The following is a 21,316-nucleotide window of genomic DNA, read 5'->3' as shown; positions in this document are numbered from 1 at the left end:
GCTGTCAGTGTCCTTTCTTCTCATTTCACCCTCTGGTGGAATTCCCAGCCCTGACCGCAGCCCCTGTGCAGACAGGATGTTTATGGGGAGGTCCTGGAGGAGGGCTCAGGGTGGGGCTCTGCTCTGCCTCCTGAGAAGTCCCATGACTTTCTATCTTTGTGGCAGAGAATGCCAGGTGGGCAGGAAATTGGGGGGGGGCTTGGAGCAGCTGGGGCTGGTGCAACTAGTTGAGTGCACAGGCTGCAAAGCACAAAAGACCCAGTTTTTAAAATTTTTTTCACAAGCTGGGGGCTTCTTTTTTATTTATTCCCTTTTGTTGCCCTTGTTTTTTTATTGTTGTAGTTATTATTGTTGTTGTCGTTGTTGGATAGGACAGAGAGAAATGGAGAGAGGAGGGGAAGACAGAGAGGAGGAGAGAAAGATAGACACCTGCAGACCTGCTTCACCACCTGTGAAGCAACTCCCCTGCAGGTGGGGAGCTGGGGTTCGAATCAGGATCCTTATACCAGTCCTTGTGCTTTGCGCCACCTGTGCTTAACCTGCTGCGCTACAGCCCGACTCCCTTAATTTTTAAAATTTACTTATTCCCTTGTTGTTTTATTGTTGTAGTTATTATTGATGTCATTGTTGTTGGATAGGACAGAGAGAAATGGAGAGAGGAGGGGAAGACAGAGGGGGAGAGAAAGATAGACACTTGCAGACCTGCTTCACCGCCTGTGAAGTGACTCCCCTGCAGGTGGGGAGCCTGGGCTGGAACCGGGATCCTTAAGTGGTCCTTGCGCTTTGCACCACTTGCACTTAACCTGCTGCGTTGCCCTTCCTGGGAGTCAGGTGGTAGCACAAAGGGTTAAGTGCACTGACATTTCCAATAGTGACAGATGCCTGTCCACCTCCATGGAGTTCTCTCTGGTGCCTAGACCTGAGTCACAGAGGAAGGGGGAAGTGTGTGTGTGTGTGTTGGGGGGGGCTTTGGGGTCAAGATCGGGGTTTCAGCGGACAAGCCCTGTGCTCTGGGCACTCCATCACCTCCTTGCCCAGAAAGAGGGGGTTAAATGCCATTCACTGCAATTCATTTTGTCATTTTTTAGTTACTTATTTTCCATTTTTATTGGGGGTGTCAATGCTTTACAGTGCACTCAGTCACACGCGGCGGGTATGACTGCATTTTGCGCCAGGACCCCAAAGTTCTCTTCCATCTCCCTCCTTCCCCAAAGTCCTTTGTTTTGATGCAATACACAGGAATGGCCTTCATTTCTTTTATTTACTTATTCATTCCCTTTTGTTGCCCTTTTTAAAAATTGTTGTAGTTATTGATGCTGTTGGATAGGACAGAGAGAGAAATGGAGAGAGGAGAGGAAGACATAACGAGAGATACCTGCAGACCTGCTTCACCTGTGGTGAAGCGACTCCCCTCCAGGTGGGGAGCCAGGGGACTTGAACCGGCATCCTTAAACCAGTCCTTGCTCTTTGTGCCACCTGCGCTTAACCTGCTGCGCTACCGCCTGTCTACCTTCCTTTCATTTTAATCAGTGAAACAGCTGGACAGAACTAAGGACAAACTCTTGGGGCTGGGTAGTAGTCCACCTGGTGGAGGGCACACATATCAGTGCACAAGTTCAAGCCCACGGTTCCTACCTGCAGGGAGGCAGCTTCACAGTAATAAAGCAGTGTTGCAGGTCTCTCTCTCTCTCTCTCCCTTCTGTCTCAATTTTTGTACTTAAAAAAAAAACAGGATAAAGATATATTTGCCACCCCCTACTCTGGACCTTTGGGTTGGTAGCGCCCCCAGACCTTGTTGAAGGTGAGGGTTGGGGTAAGATTTGAAGTTAGAACAAGACAAGCAAGGATGGAGCCCTCAGGCTGGCACACAGGCAGAGCCGGGCGCCGCTAGTACAGGGCCTCTCGCGTGTGCGTCCGCAGGTGGCGCAGCAGGTGCGAGTTGCGGCTGAAGCTGCGGCCACATTGCGCGCAGGAGTAGGGCCGTGCGCCCGTGTGCACCAGCATGTGGCGCAGCAGATTGCAGGGCCGGCTGAAGCTCTTGCCGCACTCGGGGCACTCCTGGGGGGTCTCGGCCTGCGCCCCTGCGTCCCCCGCGTGCGTGGCCAGGTGCCGCTGCAGGTGCGCATTGCGGCGGAAGCTGCGGCCACACGTCTGGCAGCGGTAGGGGCGCTCGCCCGTGTGGCTGCGGCGGTGGCGCGCCAGGTTGGAGCTGTTGCGGAAGCGGTGGCCGCAGGTGTCGCAGGCGTGCGGCTTCTCGCCCGTGTGGATGCGCAGGTGGCGTGCCAGGTGCGCCTTCTGGCTGAAGGCCTCACCGCACTCGCCGCAGCGGCAGGGCTTCTCGCCCGTGTGGCTGAGCCGGTGGCGCGCCAGGTCCTGCGTGTGGCTGAAGCTCTTGCCGCACTGCGCGCAGCGGTGGGGCCGCGGGCCGCCATGGGTCAGCAGGTGGCGGGCCAGGCCGGCGCGCCGCACAAAGCGCTTCCCGCAGTGTGGGCAGCTGTAGGGCTTCTCGCCGGTGTGCACCCGCTGGTGGCAGACCAGCTGCGAGCTCTGGCTGAAGCAGCGGCCACACACCTGGCAGGAGAAAGGGCGCTCGCCCGTGTGCACCCGCCGGTGTGCGCCCAGGTGCTCTGTGCGCCGGAAGGCCTTGCCGCACACGCCGCACACATGGGGCCGCTGGTCGGGGCCCTGGTGCGGGCTGCCTGCGCACTCGGAGCACTGGTGGCCCTGGGCCTGGGCGTGGGTGCGCAGGTGGCGCTTGAGGCTGGAGCGGCGCTGGAAGGTCTGGCCGCAGTGGGAGCAGAGAACCACGGTCAGCTCGGGCATCCCCACCTTGGATTCTGGGGCTCCAGGGGTCTCCCCCTTGGGCTCAGGGGGACCTGCGGCTCCAGTCACCTCCACCTTGGGCTCTGGAGACTCTGGGGCTCCACGCACCTCCCCCCCGGGCTTTGAAATCTCCAGGGCTCCAGGTACCTCCTCCCTGGGCTTGGAGGGCTCCAGCGGTCCAGGCGCCTCCCCCTTGGGCTTGGGGGGCCCCAAGGCTTCGGGTACCTCCCCCTTGGGCTTGGGGAGCTCCGGGGCTCCGGGTGCATCTGAGCTCTGGGCGTGCGCTAGCAGGTGGCGCAGAAGGCTGTTGCGGCGCCGGAAGCCCTGGCCGCACTCTGCGCAGCGGAAGGCAGGCTCGGCGCTGTGCGTGTGCAGGTGCTTGCTCAGGTGCGAGGTCTGGCGGAAGCGGAGGCCGCAGATCTGGCAGGCGTGAGGGCGCTCGTCCGTGTGCGTGCGCATGTGCAGCTTGAGGATGGAGCTGCGGCCGAAGCGCTTCCCGCAGCACAGGCAGGCGAAGGCGCGGGCCTGGTGGGCGCGCAGTCGGTGCTCCTCCAGATGGGACATCCTAGGGAAGCTGTCGCCGCAGTCTGTGCAGATGCACTTGAGCCGCGAGTCCTTCTTGGCGCTCTCCGCGGTCACTGACACCTCCAAAATGTCACAGGAGCCGACAGGGGACCCTCCTGGCACCTCGGGGCCCTGCTGAATGGGCTGGGCCTGGGGCTCTGCTGCTCGCCTGGGACTCTCTGCCCCGGACTCTGCAGAGATGGCAGGCGCCTCTTCTTTCAAGTCCCCATCCGAGATTCTACTGGTAAATCCTGGGAAAGAAGCAGACAGGAGGCGTAGGGAGAGGTAGCATAATGGCTACATAAAGACAGTCTTACGCCTGAGACTCTGAAGTCCCAGATTCAATCCCCCACACCACCGTAACCAGCTGAGCAGTGCTCTGGTTAACAAAACAAAACTAAACAAAACCCCTCAAAGCTATGGGTGGATGACTAAACCAGACAAAGCACCGGTTTAAGGAGAAAAGGCTCATCAAAATGGTGTACACTGGGGCCGTGGAGATAGCTCACCCGGGGAGACAGGCACCTACCTACTTTGCCAGCACACGACCGAGGGCTGAGCCCCTCTGTACACCACGTAATCGTACTTAACTGTAAGGGAGAAGCCTGGGTCTTGCTGTCTCCCTCCCTATTGTGGGCTGATACTGATACTGTGCATGCTGGGGCAGTGCTCTGGTCTCTCTCTTCCTATCTCAAAAGGTGGCCCGGAGCAGTGAAGTCAATGACAATAAGATAAAACCAACAAAACAGTTTATATTGAGCCAGAAAAAAGCTCACTTGAATAGACAGTTCTGCTGTGCCATGTGCATGACACAGGTTGGAGCCCAGCCCCCATCACACTGGAGGAAGCTCCAGTGCTGTGGCATCTCCCTTCTCTCAGTCTCTATCTTAAAATGAATAAACCTATATTTAGCCAAAAAAGTCACAAGTCAAGCAAGGTCTGGAGCTCCAGAGACTATTCCTAACAGGCCTGGAAAGAGCCCTCAGTGTGTGTGTGTGTGTGTGTGTGTGTGTGTGTGTGTGTGGTAGATAACACAATAGTTATGCAAACAGACTCTCATGCCTGAGGCTTTAAAGTCCCAGGTTCAATCCCTGACTCCCCACCATAAGCCAGAGCTGAGAAAAAAAAAAAAAAAACAGCCCTCAGAGACGCTGAGCCCTAAAGGGCCTCTTACCCTGGGGGTACATGGGCCACACCTTCTTGGCTGGGACATCTTCAAAAGAGAGGGACTCCTGTAACAGAATGAAAAGCAGAAGCCCTCAGTGAGTGAAGGGTCTGGGACCTCAGGGGAGAACAACCTTCCAAGTTGAAGTTCAGGATGGGAGGCCTGGGGTGGCTCAGTGGACAAGGTGCTGGGCTTTCAAGCGGGGAAACTAAGAACCTGTGCTGAGGCAGAGGGGGTTCCGAGTGCAGGGAGAGTGGCCCTACTCACCAGCACAGCCACCAACTCCTGGTCCCGGGTGTTCTCATCCGGCCACACCATGGTGCCCTGAGGGCCAGACAGCACTGGGGGAGAAAGGGGCAGCGGTCAGAGCCATCCTGGACATGGGGTATGCCATCTCTGCCCACCTTGGTGCCCAGACCTCACCACTCTCTTGCACGAAGTGGAATGGCCTCTTGGGGTCTGGGCTGAGTGGCTGCTGTGAACCTGGGGGATACCTCCAGGTGTCCAGCTCAGCAGACCAGGTGGGCAGGGGCCCCCCAGGTGCCTCCAACGCAGCAGACCTTTCTGAGTTCACTTCTTTTTTGGGGCTCTGGCTGGGAACCTGGGGTGGACCTCCTGGTTCCTCCAGGATGGCAGTGGCATGGGAACCATGCTTGTTAGCACTGAAACTGAAATCCTGTGGAAAATACATGGGGGGGGGGGCAGTAGTCATCAGGGGCTGGAGATGGCAGTGGGAGCATCCCCAGGCTGGAGAGGTGGCTCAGAGCTAGAGCACAGCGTCTGCACGCACAAGGCCCTGCATATGCTCCAGTCTCCCTTGCTCACAAAAAATACATCTGTCCTCTTGGGGGGTGAGGGGCATTGCTGGGGCCTTGTGCGTGCACCATTTCACTGCTCCTGGGCCAACTCTTCTCATTCAGATGGAGACACAAAGAGAAGGATATAGACCACAGCACCAGAGCTTGCCCCATGCCACGGCATTTCTATGCAACGCCAGGTTCAGGCCTGGGCTGTGCACACGGCAAGGCACGTGCCCTGCCAGCCCAGCGGCCTTGCCCCCTCTGCCCACCTCCTGAATAAAGCTGTGGATGTGCCCTCACCAGTGGCCCCGCACTGCCCGTGTCCCTCTGCACTCCCTCCAGCAGCAACACCACCTCCTCTCCGTCACGGAGCGGCTGGCCTTGCAGTCGGGCCAGCAGATGTGGGGGCAGCACACTCAGGAACTGCTCCAGCACCAGCAGCTCCAGCATCTGCTTCTTGGTGCGCAGCTCTGGCCGCAGCCAGTGGCCGCACAGCTCGCGGAGTCGGGACAGCGATGCCCGAGGCCCCATGTCCTCCTGATACTGGAAGCAACGGAAGAGCTGGTGTGCCACCTCGGGCCGAGGCCGGATCCCGGGCCGCTGCAGGCCCTCCAGGCCGGCCTCCTCCTCCTCCTCCAGCTTCACGGAACCCGGCTGCCAGGGCTCGTCCTGCCTGGCAGTCCCCTCCAGCTTCACCATCCCAAGCTCCTCCGGCTCCACGGCTGCGGGGCCTGCCTCCGCCGACATCCTGCTCCTGCGGCCACACCTGGAGGAAGGGATGCCTAAGATGTCACTTCTGTCCCCCAGGTCTCGGCCCTGGTCTGGACAGGCAACCGCTGGAGGATCTTCTCAACACAGGCAAGGGAGGAGTAAGTCTTGTGTTGAAAAGTCAATTATTCAAGCCCCTGTTCCTCACCTGCAGGAGGGAAGCTTCATAAGCAGGTCTGCGGGTATCTCTACTCTATCTCCCCTTCCCTCTCAATTTCTCTGTCCTATCAAGTAAATAAGATATTTAAAAAAGGAAGCTGAGTTGTTGGTAGTCTTCCGAGCTTCAAAGGACAAGGATATGGGGTCTGGCTTTTGGAAGACAACCAGCAGGGGACACTGACGACACTCCTGAGCAAGCCTGCTGTGCAGGAGGCCCTGGGTTTTTGGTTTTTTTATTTTAATTTTTAATATTTATTTATCTATTTTCCCTTTTGTTGCCCTTGTTGTTTTTCATTGTTGTTGTAGTTATTATTGTTGTTATAGTTATTATTGTTGTTAATGATGTTGTTGGATAGGACAGAGAGAAATGGAGAGAGGAGGGGAAGACAGAGAGGGGGAGAGAAAGATAGACACCTACAGACCTGCTTCACTGCCTGTGAAGCGACTTCCCTGCAGGTGGGGAGCCGGGGGCTCGAACCAGGATCCTTACGCTGGTCCTTGCACTTGACGTCATATGGGCTTAACCTGTTGCACTACAGCCCAACTCCTGGCCCTGGGTTTGAGCCCTGGAACCACCCGGGAGTGCCCTAGTTAACACCAAGGGAGCTGTGTGGACGGTGGAGTGTTGCCTTTGTGTCTCTCCTCCTTCTTCCTTTCTTGAAAATGAAGAATTTGGGAGTCAGGCAGTAGCACAGTGGGTTAAGCGCAAGTGGCGCAAAGCACAAGGACCAGCATAAGGATCCCGATTTGAGCCCTCGGCACCCCACTTGCAGGGGAGTCGATTCACAAGCGGTGAGGCAGGTCTGCAGGTGTCTATATTTCTAACTCCCTCTCTATCTTCCCCTCTGTCCTATCCAACAACAACAACACAATAATAATAACGACAAAAACAAAACAAAAAGGGAATAAATAAATAAATAATTTTTTTAAAAAGAGGGAGTCAGCCGGTAGTGCAGCAGGTTAAGCACAGATGGCACAAAGCTCAAGGACCGGCATAAGGATCCCGGTTCAAGTCCCCGACTCCCCACCTGCAGGGGAGTCGCTTCACAAGTGGTGAAGCAGATCTGCAGGTATCTTTCTCTCCCCCTCCTCTCTCCATTTCTTTCTGTCCTATCCAACAATGATGATGTCAATAAGAACAACAATAATAGCTACAACAACAACAATAACAAAAAAGGACAACAGAAGGGAAAATAAATAAATAAATATTAAAATGTTTTAAAAGAAAAAAAATGAAGAAGGATGACAGAGGACCTAGTGGGGGGTGTATTGTTATATGGGAAACTGGGGAATGTTATGCATGTACAAACTACTGTATTTACTGTTGAATGTAAAACATTAATTCCTCAATAAAGAAATTTTAAAAAAAGAAAATGAAGAATTTGACTCAGGGAAGGCACTTAGAGGGAGTATGGGACATACACAAGGCCCAGGACTCATTCCCCAGAGCAAAATCTAAAAATGATCATAGGACGGCTGAGGAGACAGCATAGTAGTTATGCCAAAGACTCTCATGCCTGAGACACCACCAGAAGCCAGAACTGCAGTGCTCTTGCTCTCTGTATCTCTCATTAAAATAAAATTAATTTTAAAAAATAATAAAAATAAAATTAAATTAATTAAAAATTCACAGTCATTTTCCCCCACTTGAGCACTATTCAGTCTAGTTTATAATAGTGGTGGGAACTGAACCTGGGACCTTGGCACCACAGGCATGAAAGTCTGTTGAGAAAATCCTTGCTGCCTAGCCATGGCAGAAGCCTCTGGGGTGTGGCGTTGGCAACTAGCTGAGCGCAAGAAAGAAGCATTTTCCTTTTCTATTTTCTTTTTAATTATCTTTATTTATTAGAGACACCCAGAAATCGAGAGGGAAGGGGGTGATAAAGAGGGAGAGAGACAGAGAGACACCTGCAGCCCTGCTTCACCACTCATGAAGCTTTCCCCCTGCAGGTGGGGACCAGGGGCTTGAACCCAGGTCCTTGCACACTATGATGTGTGCACTTAACCAGGTGCGCCACCACCTGGCCCCCCCTTTTCTTTTTTCTGTTAAGATGTTGGATTCTTAGAGGACCTAGTGGGGGTTGTATTATTATGTGGAAAACTGAAGGATAATAATAATAAAAAGACACTGGGTTCTTGGACCAGGGAGATAGCACAGTGATAGTGCACAGGACTTGTGCTCCTAAGGTCTCAGGGTCAATCCCCAGCACTGCCGTGTGTCAGAGCTGAACCCTGGTGCTCTCCCTCATGAGAATAAATAAACATGATCTGGGGGGCCGGGCAGGTCTGCAGGTGTCTGTCTTTCTCTCCCCCTCTCTTGATTTCTCTCTGTCCTATCCAACAACGATAGCAATGGCAATAATAACAACAAGAAGGGCAACAAAATAGGAAAAATGGCCTCTAAGAGCAGTGAATTCATAGTGTAGGCACTGTGCCCCAGCTATAACCCGGGAAGCAAAATAAAATAAAGTAAAAAAAATAATAAAAATGATCTGGATAGTTTCACCTGAGAAAGGAGAAACAGGAACCAGAGCATTACACTAGTGTATATGGTTGTCAAGACAGGAGCCTCAGGCAGACCAGTCCTGCAGAGTTTTTCCCTGACTGCAGTGATTAAATCTTTTTTAAAACTATTAATTCCTTTTTGTTGCCCTTTTTTATTGTTGTAGTTATTATTGTTGTCTTCGTTGTTGGATAAGACAGAGAGAAATGGAGAGAAGAGGGGAAGACAGAGAGGAGGAGAGAAAGATAGACACCTGCAGACCTGCTTCACCGACTGTGAAGCGACTCCCCTGCAGGTGGGGAGCCGGGGTTCAAACCGGGATCCTTATGCCGGTCCTTGTGCTTTGCGCCACCTGCAGACCTGCTTCACTGACTGTGAAGCGACTCCCCTGCAGGTGGGAAGCCAGGGGCTTGAACCAGTATTCTTAGTCGGTCTTTGTGCTCAGTGCCACCTACTCTTAACCCGCTTCGCTACTGCCCGACTCCCTGATTAAATCTTTAAAGAAATATAGTAAAGACTATAGGGGGAGCTGGGTAGTGACTCACCTGGTTGAGTGCACATGTTATAATACACAAGGACCAAGACCTGAAGGCCCCCAGTCCCCACCTGCAGGGGGAAGGCTTCACAAGTCATGAAGCAGAGCTTCAGTTGTCTCTCTCCCTTTCTGCCTCCCCCTTGTATCTCACCCTCTGTCTCAATTTCTGGTTCTCTATCCAATAAATAAAGATAACAAAATTTTAAAAAGAAATCATTTTAAAAATATGGAGATAGTAAAGACTATAGATGCCAACCCTTAAAGGCTGTATCTCTAAGAAGATGTATTTTTTGAATTCTGGATTCTCTCTGGGAGGTTTGCTTCCTCACCCCAACAAGTCAGTGTCTGAGTGGCCACCAGGGGACACTGGTTCACAGGATTCACAAGCCCAGAGAATTGAAGTGGCTGGTTCCTGTTGGTGTTTGGTTACTCACAGGGGTTGGGCTTGGCCTTTGAGCCACACCCCAGGTCTCACTCAGATCTGAGCAGATCCCAGGCTCCACTCTGGGGAGCCCCTTTGCTGTTTTAGTTGGGGAAGGGGTTTAAGGACGGGTGTCCAGCCTCACCCGCCCACAGAGTCCCAGCGGTAGAGCCACAAAGGGCTTCCAGCAGAAGAGGTGCTTGCCCCACAGAACACCCCAGGCTGGGGACAGGGAGGCATCCACCAGAGCCCCCCCGACCCTGGGAGAGCGTCTGAGAGTGTACAGAGTTCCCTCCCACTCCTGGAGCCCCGGTCCCCTTCACACTAAGGGCATCTGCCCACCCTTCCTGGGTGGGCAGTGCTGCCAGGAGCATTGGGCCAATGTGAGCCTGCTCCAGTTTGAAAGCCAGGGATCCCCCAACCTCCTTTTCAGAAGAGGGAGGGAAGAGACCTTGAAACAAACACTCAGGTCCAGCCCCCTCCCCTCCCCCTCCTCTCCCCTCCCTCTCAACTCTTCCATCTCCCACTTTCCAGCTTTCGAGCTCATGGTCCTCACCAGGGTGTCCCTTCTGGCCCAGCACCACCCTTCCCTTCATTCCCCCCACCCTGTGACTGGTGGTCCCCTCACCCCTGTCAGCCACCTTCCCACTGGCTGGTGTGAGGAAGTGTGTCTGGTTCAGTCCTGTTACACCCCATAGCCCCCACGCTCATCATCGGGAAGAACTAAAGGAATGTGGTGGGCCGACGGGAAGAACTAAAGGAATGTGGTGGGCCTCGGCCGTCAAAGGGACCACGTGCTGCCTCAGGGGGTCCTGAAGAAATGGCCCCGGAGGTTGGACCTCAGTGTCACTGTTGCAGCAAAGGCAACACCTGAGAAGCGACGTCCTGAGATCAGGGTTTGGTGCCCCCTGGCAGGTGCGCAGGCCTTGCTCCCAGAACAAGCTCAGGGCCCTGCCATGGGGAACAAACAGAAAGGGCTGGGGGTCCACTGGCTAGGCAGAAAGGGACCCAGCTTCCCTTCAGCCAGGCTTAGCCAGAGGAGCACAGCGGGATTCTTAGAGGGAGAAAAACAAAAGGGAGGAGTCCGAATTCCAGCGCTGGGCCAGGTGAGATCTCACCCAAAGGACAGTAAGAGGAGGAATTCCAGAAAAGTCAGTCCTGCAGAGCTGACCCACCCCCCAGGTCTCAGGGACAAAAGCCCAGTTAGAATGCTCATCGGTGGGGGGTCGCTGGAGCTGCAGGGGGAGGCAAGGACTGAGGTTGACCAGCCCGGGGTGAAGGGGTTCCCCAGGACCTAACCAAATGGGGGCTTTCTCTCAGGACCAGTGGGAAGGTACTTTCGGTCTGCCTAGGCCGCCCCCTCCCCACCCAGTGCGGGGCTGAGCCTGGCCACCAGTCCACCTGGCTGCATGCTTGCAGGGCTGGGGTGTGTGGGGGGTGGGGTGGAGGGGGGCTGTAAATACAGTGAGCCCAGTTCACGGCACGCCCTGAGACCTTGATGCCCCTAAGGTCATCAGGTCCCACGGGCTGGGCTGGCCCCAGGATCCCCAGCACTGCCCTCCCCCCACATGCTCCCGGACTTTCTCCCATCCCTATCCCCCACCCCACTGCCAAGGCCCCTCTCCTCTCTAGCTTGATGTGAACCCCTATTCTGGGGACCTGTAGCCCAGGCCTCCCTGCAACTCACCACTCGGGGTCCCCACTACAGAGATGGAGGTGCTGGGGGCTTCTCAGAGGGTCCCAGGGCTGGAGCAGCCTCCTCTGCCTGGGGGAGGACTAGGGAAATGGGACAGGAAGTTGCCTGCTGCAGTCATCCAGGTGCAGAGGGGCTTCCTGAGTTAACCCTTGACCTCCCAGTCTGAGATGGATGGGGAGAGGGCGGGGCGGGGAGGCGCAGCCCTGGGCAAGGCCTCCCCCAGTACTGAGCTTACTCTGTGTCTACTGAGAACACTAGGCTCTATGGTGGGAAGGAACCTCAGCGCCCACTTCCAGCCCAAGGCCAAGTTTAAAGTCAAGGCTTTCGTTTGTACTAAGATGCTCTTTTGGGATCAGCCCCTGCCATGGCTAAGAAGGGACTGTTCTGGAGGGAATCCAGAGCGCCCTAGGACATCTTGGGCTTAGGGCACCTGCTGGCCCCTGGTGGTTCCCTGAGAGTGCTGGCTCCCCTCAGCCAGCAGCCTGGCCTTGTAGCTCCGCCGTCTCATTATTCGGCATGACCCTCACCAGCCCATGCTCCTTGTGGACAGCGATTAGTTTCCTGTGCCCACTCTGCGTCCTCTATGCTGAGTACCACTCTTGGTGGACCAGAGTGACCTGGGGACCTACACCCACACACACACCAACACCCAGCACCCAGATCTCCACATTGGACAAGGGAGGGACCAGAACATAAACTTATCAAACAATGAACACAGTGCTTACACAAAAGGACTTCATGCCTGAGACTCTGAGATCTCAGATTCAATCCTCAGCAACACCATTAACCAGAGTTGAGCAGTGCTCTGCTGAAAAATAAAGAAAAAATATCTTTCTGCTGTGAGGACATCCCCTAAAGAACAAGCCTCTGGCGAAGGGCATCCTCCATTCCTCTCAGAGAGGAAGTGCACTCTGCCTGGAGCTGAGCCCCTGCTCCCACTTCAGAGACATCAAGTACCCCAGGTGCTACAGAATCAGCATTTCAGGGGGTGTAACTCAGTGGGAGAGCACTTGACTGCAGAATCAGCACTGCTTTTAGCCATGCACAGACACAGCTGTGTGTTGGCTGCTCCACTGTCTGCAGTGCTGGAGCCTCACACAAGGAGGTTCCCACAGATGAAGCAGGACTAGGCATGCCCTGAACAGAGGTGAGTTGGAAAACATCCCAATAAGCACATGTTGGATTAAAAAGAGAGAGAAAGTAGTCTGGGAGGTGGCTCAGTGATAAGGTTATGGACTCTCAAGTATGAGGTCCTGAGTTCAATCCCCGGCAGCACATGTGCCAGAGTGATGTCTAGTTCTTTCTCTCTCCTCCTATCTTTCTCATTAATAAATAAATAAGATCTTTAAAAAAGAGAGATAGACAGGGAGTTGGGCGGTAGCACAGTGGGTTAAGCACATGTGGCCAAAGCACAAAGATCCAGTGTAAGGATCCTGGTTGGAGCCCCTGGCTTCCCACCTGCAGGGGAGTCATTTCACAGGAGGTGAAGCAGGTCTGCAGGTGTCTTTTCTCTCCCCCTCTCTGTCTTTCCCTCCTCTCTCCACTTCTCTCTGTTCTATTCAACAACGAACGACATCAACAATAACAATAATAACCAAAACAAGGCTACAGCAACAAGGGCAACAAAATGGGGAAAAATGGCCTACAGGAGCAGTGGATTCATGGTGCAGGCACCGAGCCCCAGCAATAACCCTGGAGGCAAAAAAAAAAAAAAAAAGAGAGAGAGAGAGAAAGTCAACAGGTGGCTCACCCAATTGGACACAAACCCTTAGTTGTCTTTTTTTATATATTTATTTATTTACTCCCTTTTGTTGCTCTTGTTTTTTAATTGTTTTAGTTATTATTATTGTTGTTGTTAGTGTTGTTGATTATTATTGTTGTTGTCATTGTTGTTAGATAGGATAGAGAGAAATGGAGTGAGGAGGGGAAGACAAAGATGGGGAGAGAAAGAAAGACACCTGCAAACCTGCTTGACTGCCTGTGAATCAACCCCCCTGAAGGTGGGGAGCCAGAGACTTGAACCAGGATCCTAGAGCTGGTCCTTGCACTTTGCACCACCTGCACTTAACCTGCTGTGCTACCGCCCAACTCCCAGTTGTCTTTTTTTTTTAATTTTTTAAACATTTTTTAAAAAGATTTTTATTTATTAATTAATGAGAAAGATAGGAGGAGAGAGAGAGAAAGAACCAGACATCACTCTGGTACATGTGCTGCTGGGGAATTGAACTCAGGACCTCCTGCTTGAGAGGTTTTTGCTTTATCCACTGCACTATCTCCCAGACCACTTTTTTAAAACATTTTTAAAAGATTTTTTTAAAAATATTTATTCCCTTTTGTTGCCCTTGTTGATTTATTGTTGTTGTTGGATAGGACAGAGAGAAATGCAGAGAGGGGGGAAAGATAGAGGGGGGAGAGAAAGATAGACACCTGCAGACCTGCTTCACGGCCTGTGAAGAGACGCCCCTGCAGGTGGGGAGCCAGAGGCTCAAACTGGGATCTTTATGCCTGTTGTTGCGTTTTGCGCCACTTGTGCTGTACCCGCTGAGCTACCACCGGACTCCCAATTTTTAAAAGATTTATTTATTTATTTTCCCCTAGTTGTCTTATTTTTAAATATTTATTTCCTTTTGTTGCCCTTGTTTTTTTTAATTGTTGTAGTTATTATTATTGTTGTAATTGACGTCATCATTGTTGGATAGGACAGAGAGAAATGGAGGGGAAGACAGAAGGGGGAAAGAAAGATAGACACCTGCAGACCTGCTTCAACACCTGTGAAGTGACTCCCCTGCAGGTGGGGAGCCTGGGGCTCGAACCAGTGCACTTAACCCGCTGCGCTACCGCCCGACTCCCAGTTGTCTTATTTTTAACCAACAAAATATCCTCATTTTATCATATGGAGCATCTGTTCAAGACAAAACTATCTGTTTGGGTTGAGCATCTATTTTTCAATCTAGCAGCCACCTGGAAAAATCCTCCTGAGTCTAGAGAGAGATGGTGGGGAAGGCTGGATGCCTCTGTATTGTCACCCTGAATGAGGAGTGTCACCGGGTCCTACTGCTTCAGTCCTTGAAAGGCCTGCAGTCCTTTAGATAGGGATATGGAGAGATAGCATAATGTTAGTGCAAAATAAATAAATAAAATATGTCTGAATCTCTGGGGTTCCAGGTTCAATACCCTAGTACCAGTACCATCATTAGTCAGAGCTAACAGTACTCTGGAAAAATAAAGTGATATTAATGCTGATTATAAATAAAACAGAGACAATGTAGGATTTTCACTTTTTTGTGCCGTCTAGGCTTTAACCAGAACATCACACAACTGGTGATGCCAGGGATTGAACCTGGAACTTCTCAATTGCAAGTCCAGTGGGTTACCACTGTGATATCTCTGTCCTGGCCCAACATTTCTTTTTTTCTTTTTTATTTAAGAAAGGATTACTTAACAAAACCATAGGGTAGGAGGGGTACAACTCCACACAATTCCCACCGCCCAATCTCCATATCCCACCCCCTCCCCCGATAGCTTTCCCATTCTCTATCCCTCTGGGAGCATGGACCCAGGGTCATTGTGGGTTGCAGAAGGTAGAAGGTCTGGCTTCTGTAATTGCTTCCCCCTGGCCCAACATTTCATTTGTCTTCAGAAAATACGCAGGATTGGTCAGTCCAGATCATTTTAGGAGGCCTATTTAAGTGCTTTACCACCAACTGATCATAAAAAGATGGCTTTTGGAAGCAGCCAGATGGAAGTGAAGACAGGGGCTGGGGAGGTAATGCCAGAGGATCCAGGTAGAATGCCCCTCAAAGTGCCCCGACCCTGCTGTGAGTTTCTCCAGGTCATGGTGAACTCCACCACAGCTGGGGGGCCTCTGGTATCATATGGCAGAAACTGGCAACCACGAGGGCTATCTTGGGGTGATGACCATGGCAATCTGGAAATGCACACCCATCAGCTCCTTGCCAGCCCAGCACGAGGAGCAGGTACCAGACAGGACTGCTGCTGCCACATGATCCTTTTCTACCAGGCACTGACATTGAGCACATAGGATTTCATTTTTGCACACGTTTAATATTTCGGTTTTTTTAAATTATAAAATATCTTAGGCTCTATAGATCATCTGTGGTCTTTCCTTTGGCATGCTGCTTCCCCCTTTCTATTTATTTATTTATTTATTTATTTATTTATTTATTTTACTCTATTTTCCACATCACCAGCAGCCCAGCACTTTCCCATTTTGGAAACAAAACGAACTTTCCTGGGCCCCAAGGCTTAAGCTCCTGCTCTGAAGCCAAGCTCCCCCCACCACCGCCCCACCCTGAGAGGCCTGTTTCCCCAGGAGTGGGAGTGTTTGCCGCGCTTCCGGCCCCAATGGGCAGGGACCGCAATAGAGCCCGGAAAAACGGAAGTAAGAATGGGGCAGCCGGATGGGAAACACATGGGCACCGGCTCCAGGGTGACCCTTCCCGCACAGCCAGACAGCCCCGCCCGGGCCCGGGCGCGAGAGGGGGCGGGACCTAGACTGTAGCCAATCGATGGAAAGGGGCGGGACATCTGCGTTGCCTAGACAACGCGTCCTTGTTTCCCTGAATCAATGATGACCCCCAGGCTCCTGGGTCCTAGTCTCCCAGGTCTTGAGGTCATTCGCTATTTTTTTTCTGAATTTTTTTTTCTTTAAAATAACTATTCTTGGGAGTCGGGCGATAGCGCAGCGGATTAAGCGCACGTGGCACAAAGCACAAGGGCCAGCCTAAAGATCCCGGTTCAAGGCCTCCTCCCCACCTGCAGTGGGTCCCTTCACAGGCAGTGAAGCAGGTCTGCAGGTGTCTGTCTTTCTCTCCCCCTCTCTGTCTCCCCCTCCTCTCTCCATTTCTCTCGGTCCTATCCGACTACGATGACATCAATAAGAACAATAATAACCACAAGGGCAACAAAAGGGAATAAATAAATATTAAAAGAAAAAAGAAAAAAATGACTATTCTTGTGGTCCGAGAGGTGGCGCAGTGGTTGAGGAACTAGAGGCTCAAGCATGAGGTCCTGATTTCCATCCCTGGCAGCACATGTACCAGAGTGATGTCTGGCTCTTTCTCTCTTGCCTCCTATCTTTCTCATTAATAAATAAATAAAATCTTAAAAAAAAAAAAAAAAAAAACTATTCCTGTGGTCCGGGAGGTGGCACAGTGATAAAGCTTTAGACTCTCAAGCATGAAGTGCGGAGTTTGATCCCCGGCAGCACATGTACCAGAGTGATGTCTGGTTCTCTCTCTCTTCCTGTCTTTCTCATTAATAAATAAAATCTTGGGGAGTCGGGCGGTAGCACAGCGGGTTAAGCGCAGGTGGCGCAAGCTCAAGGACCGGAGGAAGGATCCCAGTTTGAGCCCCTGGCTCCCCACCTGCAGGGGGGTCACTTCACAGGTGGTGAAGCAGGTCTGCAGGTGTCTGTCTTTCACTCCCCCTCTCTGTCTTCCCCTCCTCTCTCCATTTCTCTCTGTCCTATCCAACAACGATGACATCAATAATAACTACAACAATAAGACAACAAGGACAACAAAAGGGAATAAATAAATAAATATAAAAATTTAAAAATAATAATAATAAAATAAAATAAAATCATTAAAAAAAAAGACTATTCCTGGGCGCCGGGCAGTGGTGCAGCGGGTTAAGCACACATGGCACCAAGCACAATGACCAGCGTTAAGGATCCCGGTTCGAGCCCCCGGCTTCCCACCTGTGGCCTCATAAGCGGTGAAGCAGGTCTACAGGTGTCTATCTTTCTCTCCCCCTCTCTGTCCTCCCCTCCTCTCGATTTCTCTCTGTCCTATCAAAAACAATGACAGGGATTCGACTTCCGGAGGCGGAGCTACGAGCAGCAGATCGCTTTCTCTCCTCTCCTCTCCTCTCCTCTCCTCTCCCGGATCAACTAGGAATACCAAAGGAGACCACCCGGACCGAAACAAGACAGGACTAGAATGACCACAGGAACCCAGTAAATCACCCGTGAGTACAAACACATGTGGCTGGTGACAGAGAGGAGAGAGGGGACTAAGGAGAGATTAAGTGATTGCTAACAGTTCAACAGTTTATCAGTGGAAACACCACCTCCAGTCTGCTCCACCAACAAGGGGACAGCTTAAGGGAGGAGAGGACTCCCCAGAGACTCACCAAGTGCAACTATGAGTCTCCATTGCTACTACCCTGAGAATCTGGAGCAGTGGCAGGGAGGGACACCAGGGGAGAGAGATCTAACCGGGTAACTCAGGAGAAGACCTATACCTCGGTGGCATAGCTGAGGGGCTGTGAAAGTCTCTTTGCATAACCAGTGGATTATCTCTGCCACACCCTGCTTTATCTCTTGGTCAGAATCAGTGACTAAGCTAAGAAGCCTATTGATAGTTTAAAAGCCCTCAGGCTCCCATAGCCTACAGGGAAGGAAAAAAAAAAAAGAAAGAGGCTTTTACACCACTGAGCTCCAACTCAGGGATTGAAATAACTGTTAACTTCCACCACTGTGAACCCTTTAATTAACTTACTTAGACACAAGTCAATCCAGGCAATAGTGATCAATAATTTGAAAAGTACTGATAAAGGGAACTCATAACATAATATATAAAATGGTAAAAACAACAAGAAAAAATATTGGAGACTCAAACCAGGACAAGAGTCCAGCTAAAAGTCCTCCAGAGGGTGAAGCACAAAACAACGAGTTCAACATCCAAACATTAGCTAAGGAAATAATCACAGGAGTGAGTAAAGAATTTGAAAAAATTGTAATCAGAAATGCAGGAACAACAAATGAGAATATGGAAGAAAATTCTAATAATCTCATGGTTATTAGAGAGCTGAAAGCTGAAATCGCTGAGCTAAGAAGGCAACTAGCTGAACAAGCTAAAACAGTATCAGAGCAGGGCAACAAAATAGATGAACTCCAGAAAGCAGTAGAGGGCAGAGAGAATAGAATCTATGAGGCTGAAGACAGAATTAGCAAGATTGAGGATGAATTAGAGACAACTAAAAAAGAAGTAAGAGATCTCAAAAAGAGATTAAGAGATGCTGAAAACAACAACAGAGTCCTATGGGATGACTTCAAAAGAAACAACATACGCATTATTGGCTTACCAGAGGAAGAAAGAGAAGGAGAGGAAGAAAGCATTCTCCAGACCATAATAGCTGAAAATTTCTCTAGTCTAGACAATACCAAAGACATAAAGATTCAAGAAGCCCAGAGGGTCCCAAAACAGAATTAACCCAGACCTAAAGACACCAAGACATGTCATACTTAGAATGGAAAGGAATAAGGATAAAGAAAGGATCCTGAAGGCTGCAAGAGAAAAACAAAGAGTCACCTACAAAGGAAAACCCATAAGATTAGCAGCAGACTTCTCCATACAAACACTACAGGCCAGAAGAGAATGGCAAGATATCTATCGAGTGCTCAATGAGAAAGGCTTTCATCCAAGAATACTATATCCTGCTAGACTGTCATTCAGACTAGATGGAAGCATCAAAACCTTCTCAGACAAGCAACAGTTGAAGGAAGCAACCATCACCAAGCCTGCCCTGAAAGAAGTTTTGAAAGGTCTCCTATAAACAACCAGACCACCACAAATAGGACATATATCAAAACACTCTAAAACTCGTCAAGAATGGCGTTAAAATATCTTCAATCTTTGATATCAATAAATGTCAATGGCCTGAATTCACCTATTAAAAGACACAGAGTAGGAAGATGGATCAGAAAACACAACCCAACAATATGTTGTCTACAGGAAACTCACCTAAGTCAACAAGACAAACACAGACTTAAAGTGAAAGGATGGAAAACTATCATACAAGCCAATGGCCCACAAAAAAGGTCAGGAACAGCTATTCTCATATCTGACATGATAGACTTTAAAATAGATAAGATTAAAAAAGATAGGAATGGACACTACTTAATGCTCAGAGGATCAGTCAATCAAGAGGACTTAATAATTATTAATATCTATGCACCCAATGAGAAGCCATCTAAATACATCAAACTTCTACTGAAAGAGCTACAGCAATATATTAACAGTAACACAATCATAGTAGGGGACTTCAACACCCCACTCTCTCAACTTGACAGATCATCCAGGCAGAAAATCAATAAAGACAAAAGGGAGCTAAATGAAGAGATAGACAAACTAGAACTATTGGACATTTTCAGAGTCATTCATCCCAAGAAACTGGAATACACATTTTACTCAAATCCACATGGGTCATTCTCAAGGATAGACCATATGTTAGGCCACAAAGACAGCATCAGCCAATTCAAGAGCACTGAAATCATCCCAAGCATCTTCTCAGACCACAGTGGAATTAAACTAACACTTAACAATCAACAACAGATTAGTAACAGTCCCAAAATGTGGAAGCTCAACAGTACACTTCTTAACAACTTCTGGGTCAAAGAGGAAATCAAGGAAGAAATCAAAATGTTTCGAGAGTTCAATGAAAATGAAGACACAAGCTATCAAAATATTTGGGACACAGCTAAAGCAGTCCTAAGAGGGAAGTTCATAGCTATACAAGCACACATTAGGAAACAAGAAAAGGCACAAATAAACAGCCTGATTGCACATCTTAAAGACCTAGAAGAAGAACAACAAAGGAATCCTAAAGCAACCAGAAGGACAGAAATCACTAAAGTTAGGGCAGAAATAAATAACATTGAGAATAGGAAAACCATACAAAAGATCAATGAAAGTAAATGTTGGTTCTTCAAAAGAGTAAACAAAATAGACAAACCTTTAGCCAGACTCACAAAACAAAAAAGGGAGAAGACCCAAATAAATCGGATAGTAAATGAAAGAGGAGAAATCACAACAGACACTGCAGAAATTCAACATATCATGCGAGGCTTCTATGAACAACTATATGCCACCAAGCTAGAGAACCTGGAAGAAATGGACAATTTCCTAGATACCTACCAACTTCCAAAACTAAGTAAAGAGGAAGTGGATAACATGAACAGGCCCATTACAGCTAATGAAATTGAAACAGTTATTAAAATCTCCCCAAAAATAAAATTCCTGGACCAGATGGTTTTACAAATGAATTCTACAAAACTTTCAAAGAAGAACTAATACCTATACTTTTAAAAGTCTTCCAGAAGATTGAAGACACTGGAATACTCCCTGCCAGCTTCTATGAAGCCAACATCATCCTGATACCAAAAGCAGGCAGGGACACAACCAAAAAAGAAAACTACAGACCAATATCTCTGATGAACATAGATGCGAAAATATTGAACAAAATTCTAGCCAACCGGATACAGCAGTATATCAAAAAGATTGTTCATCATGACCAAGTGGGGTTTATCCCAGGCATGCAAGGTTGGTTTAATATACGTAAATCAATCAATGTGATCCACCACATCAACAAAAGCAAGACCAAAAACCACATGGTGATATCAATAGATGCAGAGAAAGCCTTTGACAAAATACAACATCCCTTTATGATCAAAACACTACAAAAAATGGGAATAGATGGAAAATTCATGAAGATAGTGGAGTCTATATATAGCAAACCTACAGCCAACATCATACTCAATGGTGAAAAACTGGAAGTATTTCCCCTCAGATCAGGTACTAGAGAGGGCTGCCCACTATCACCATTACTATTCAACATAGTGTTGGAAGTTCTTGCCATAGCAATCAGGCAGGAGCAAGGAATTAAAGGCATACAGATTGGAAGAGAAGAAGTCAAACTCTCCTTATTTGCAGATGACATGATAGTATACACAGAAAAACCTAAGGAATCCAGCAAGAAGCTTTTGGAAATCATCAGGCAATACAGTAAGGTGTCAGGCTATAAAATTAACATTCAAAAGTCAGTGGCATTCCTCTATGCAAACACTAAGTTAGAAGA

General features: G+C 49.8%; 1 protein-coding gene across 1 annotated transcript; it reads right to left on the bottom strand.

Annotated features, from left to right (window-relative positions):
• Nucleotides 1-1,297: 1,297 nt before the first annotated feature.
• On the bottom strand, nt 1,298-7,909 carry ZSCAN10 (zinc finger and SCAN domain containing 10). The gene is made up of 6 exons (XM_007538093.3): nt 5,653-7,909; nt 4,979-5,228; nt 4,820-4,893; nt 4,562-4,619; nt 3,088-3,638; nt 1,298-2,853 (listed from the first exon to the last, which is right to left on the bottom strand). Exons 1-6 carry the CDS (start codon nt 6,097-6,099, stop codon nt 1,888-1,890), a joined length of 2,346 nt encoding a protein of 781 aa, XP_007538155.3. The 5' UTR covers nt 6,100-7,909; the 3' UTR covers nt 1,298-1,887.
• Between the last annotated feature and the right edge of the window lie 13,407 nt (nt 7,910-21,316).

The sequence above is a fragment of the Erinaceus europaeus genome, chromosome 15 (assembly GCF_950295315.1).
Source record: "Erinaceus europaeus chromosome 15, mEriEur2.1, whole genome shotgun sequence".
Taxonomy (NCBI): domain Eukaryota; kingdom Metazoa; phylum Chordata; class Mammalia; order Eulipotyphla; family Erinaceidae; genus Erinaceus; species Erinaceus europaeus.
Note: the sequence above shows the minus strand (reverse complement) of the source record. Positions and strands in the feature narration are given on the sequence as shown.

Coding starts and splice junctions, on each gene's coding strand:
- ZSCAN10 (XM_007538093.3), bottom strand. CDS start 6,099: ATGTCGGCGGAGGCAGGCCCCGCAGCCGTGGAGCCGGAGGAGCTTGGG. Junction 5,229..5,652: donor CGGGCAGTGCGGGGCCACTG/GTGAGGGCACAT, acceptor TATTTTCCACAG/GATTTCAGTTTCAGTGCTAA. Junction 3,639..4,561: donor GTGGCCCATGTACCCCCAGG/GTAAGAGGCCCT, acceptor CTTCTTTCCCAG/GATTTACCAGTAGAATCTCG.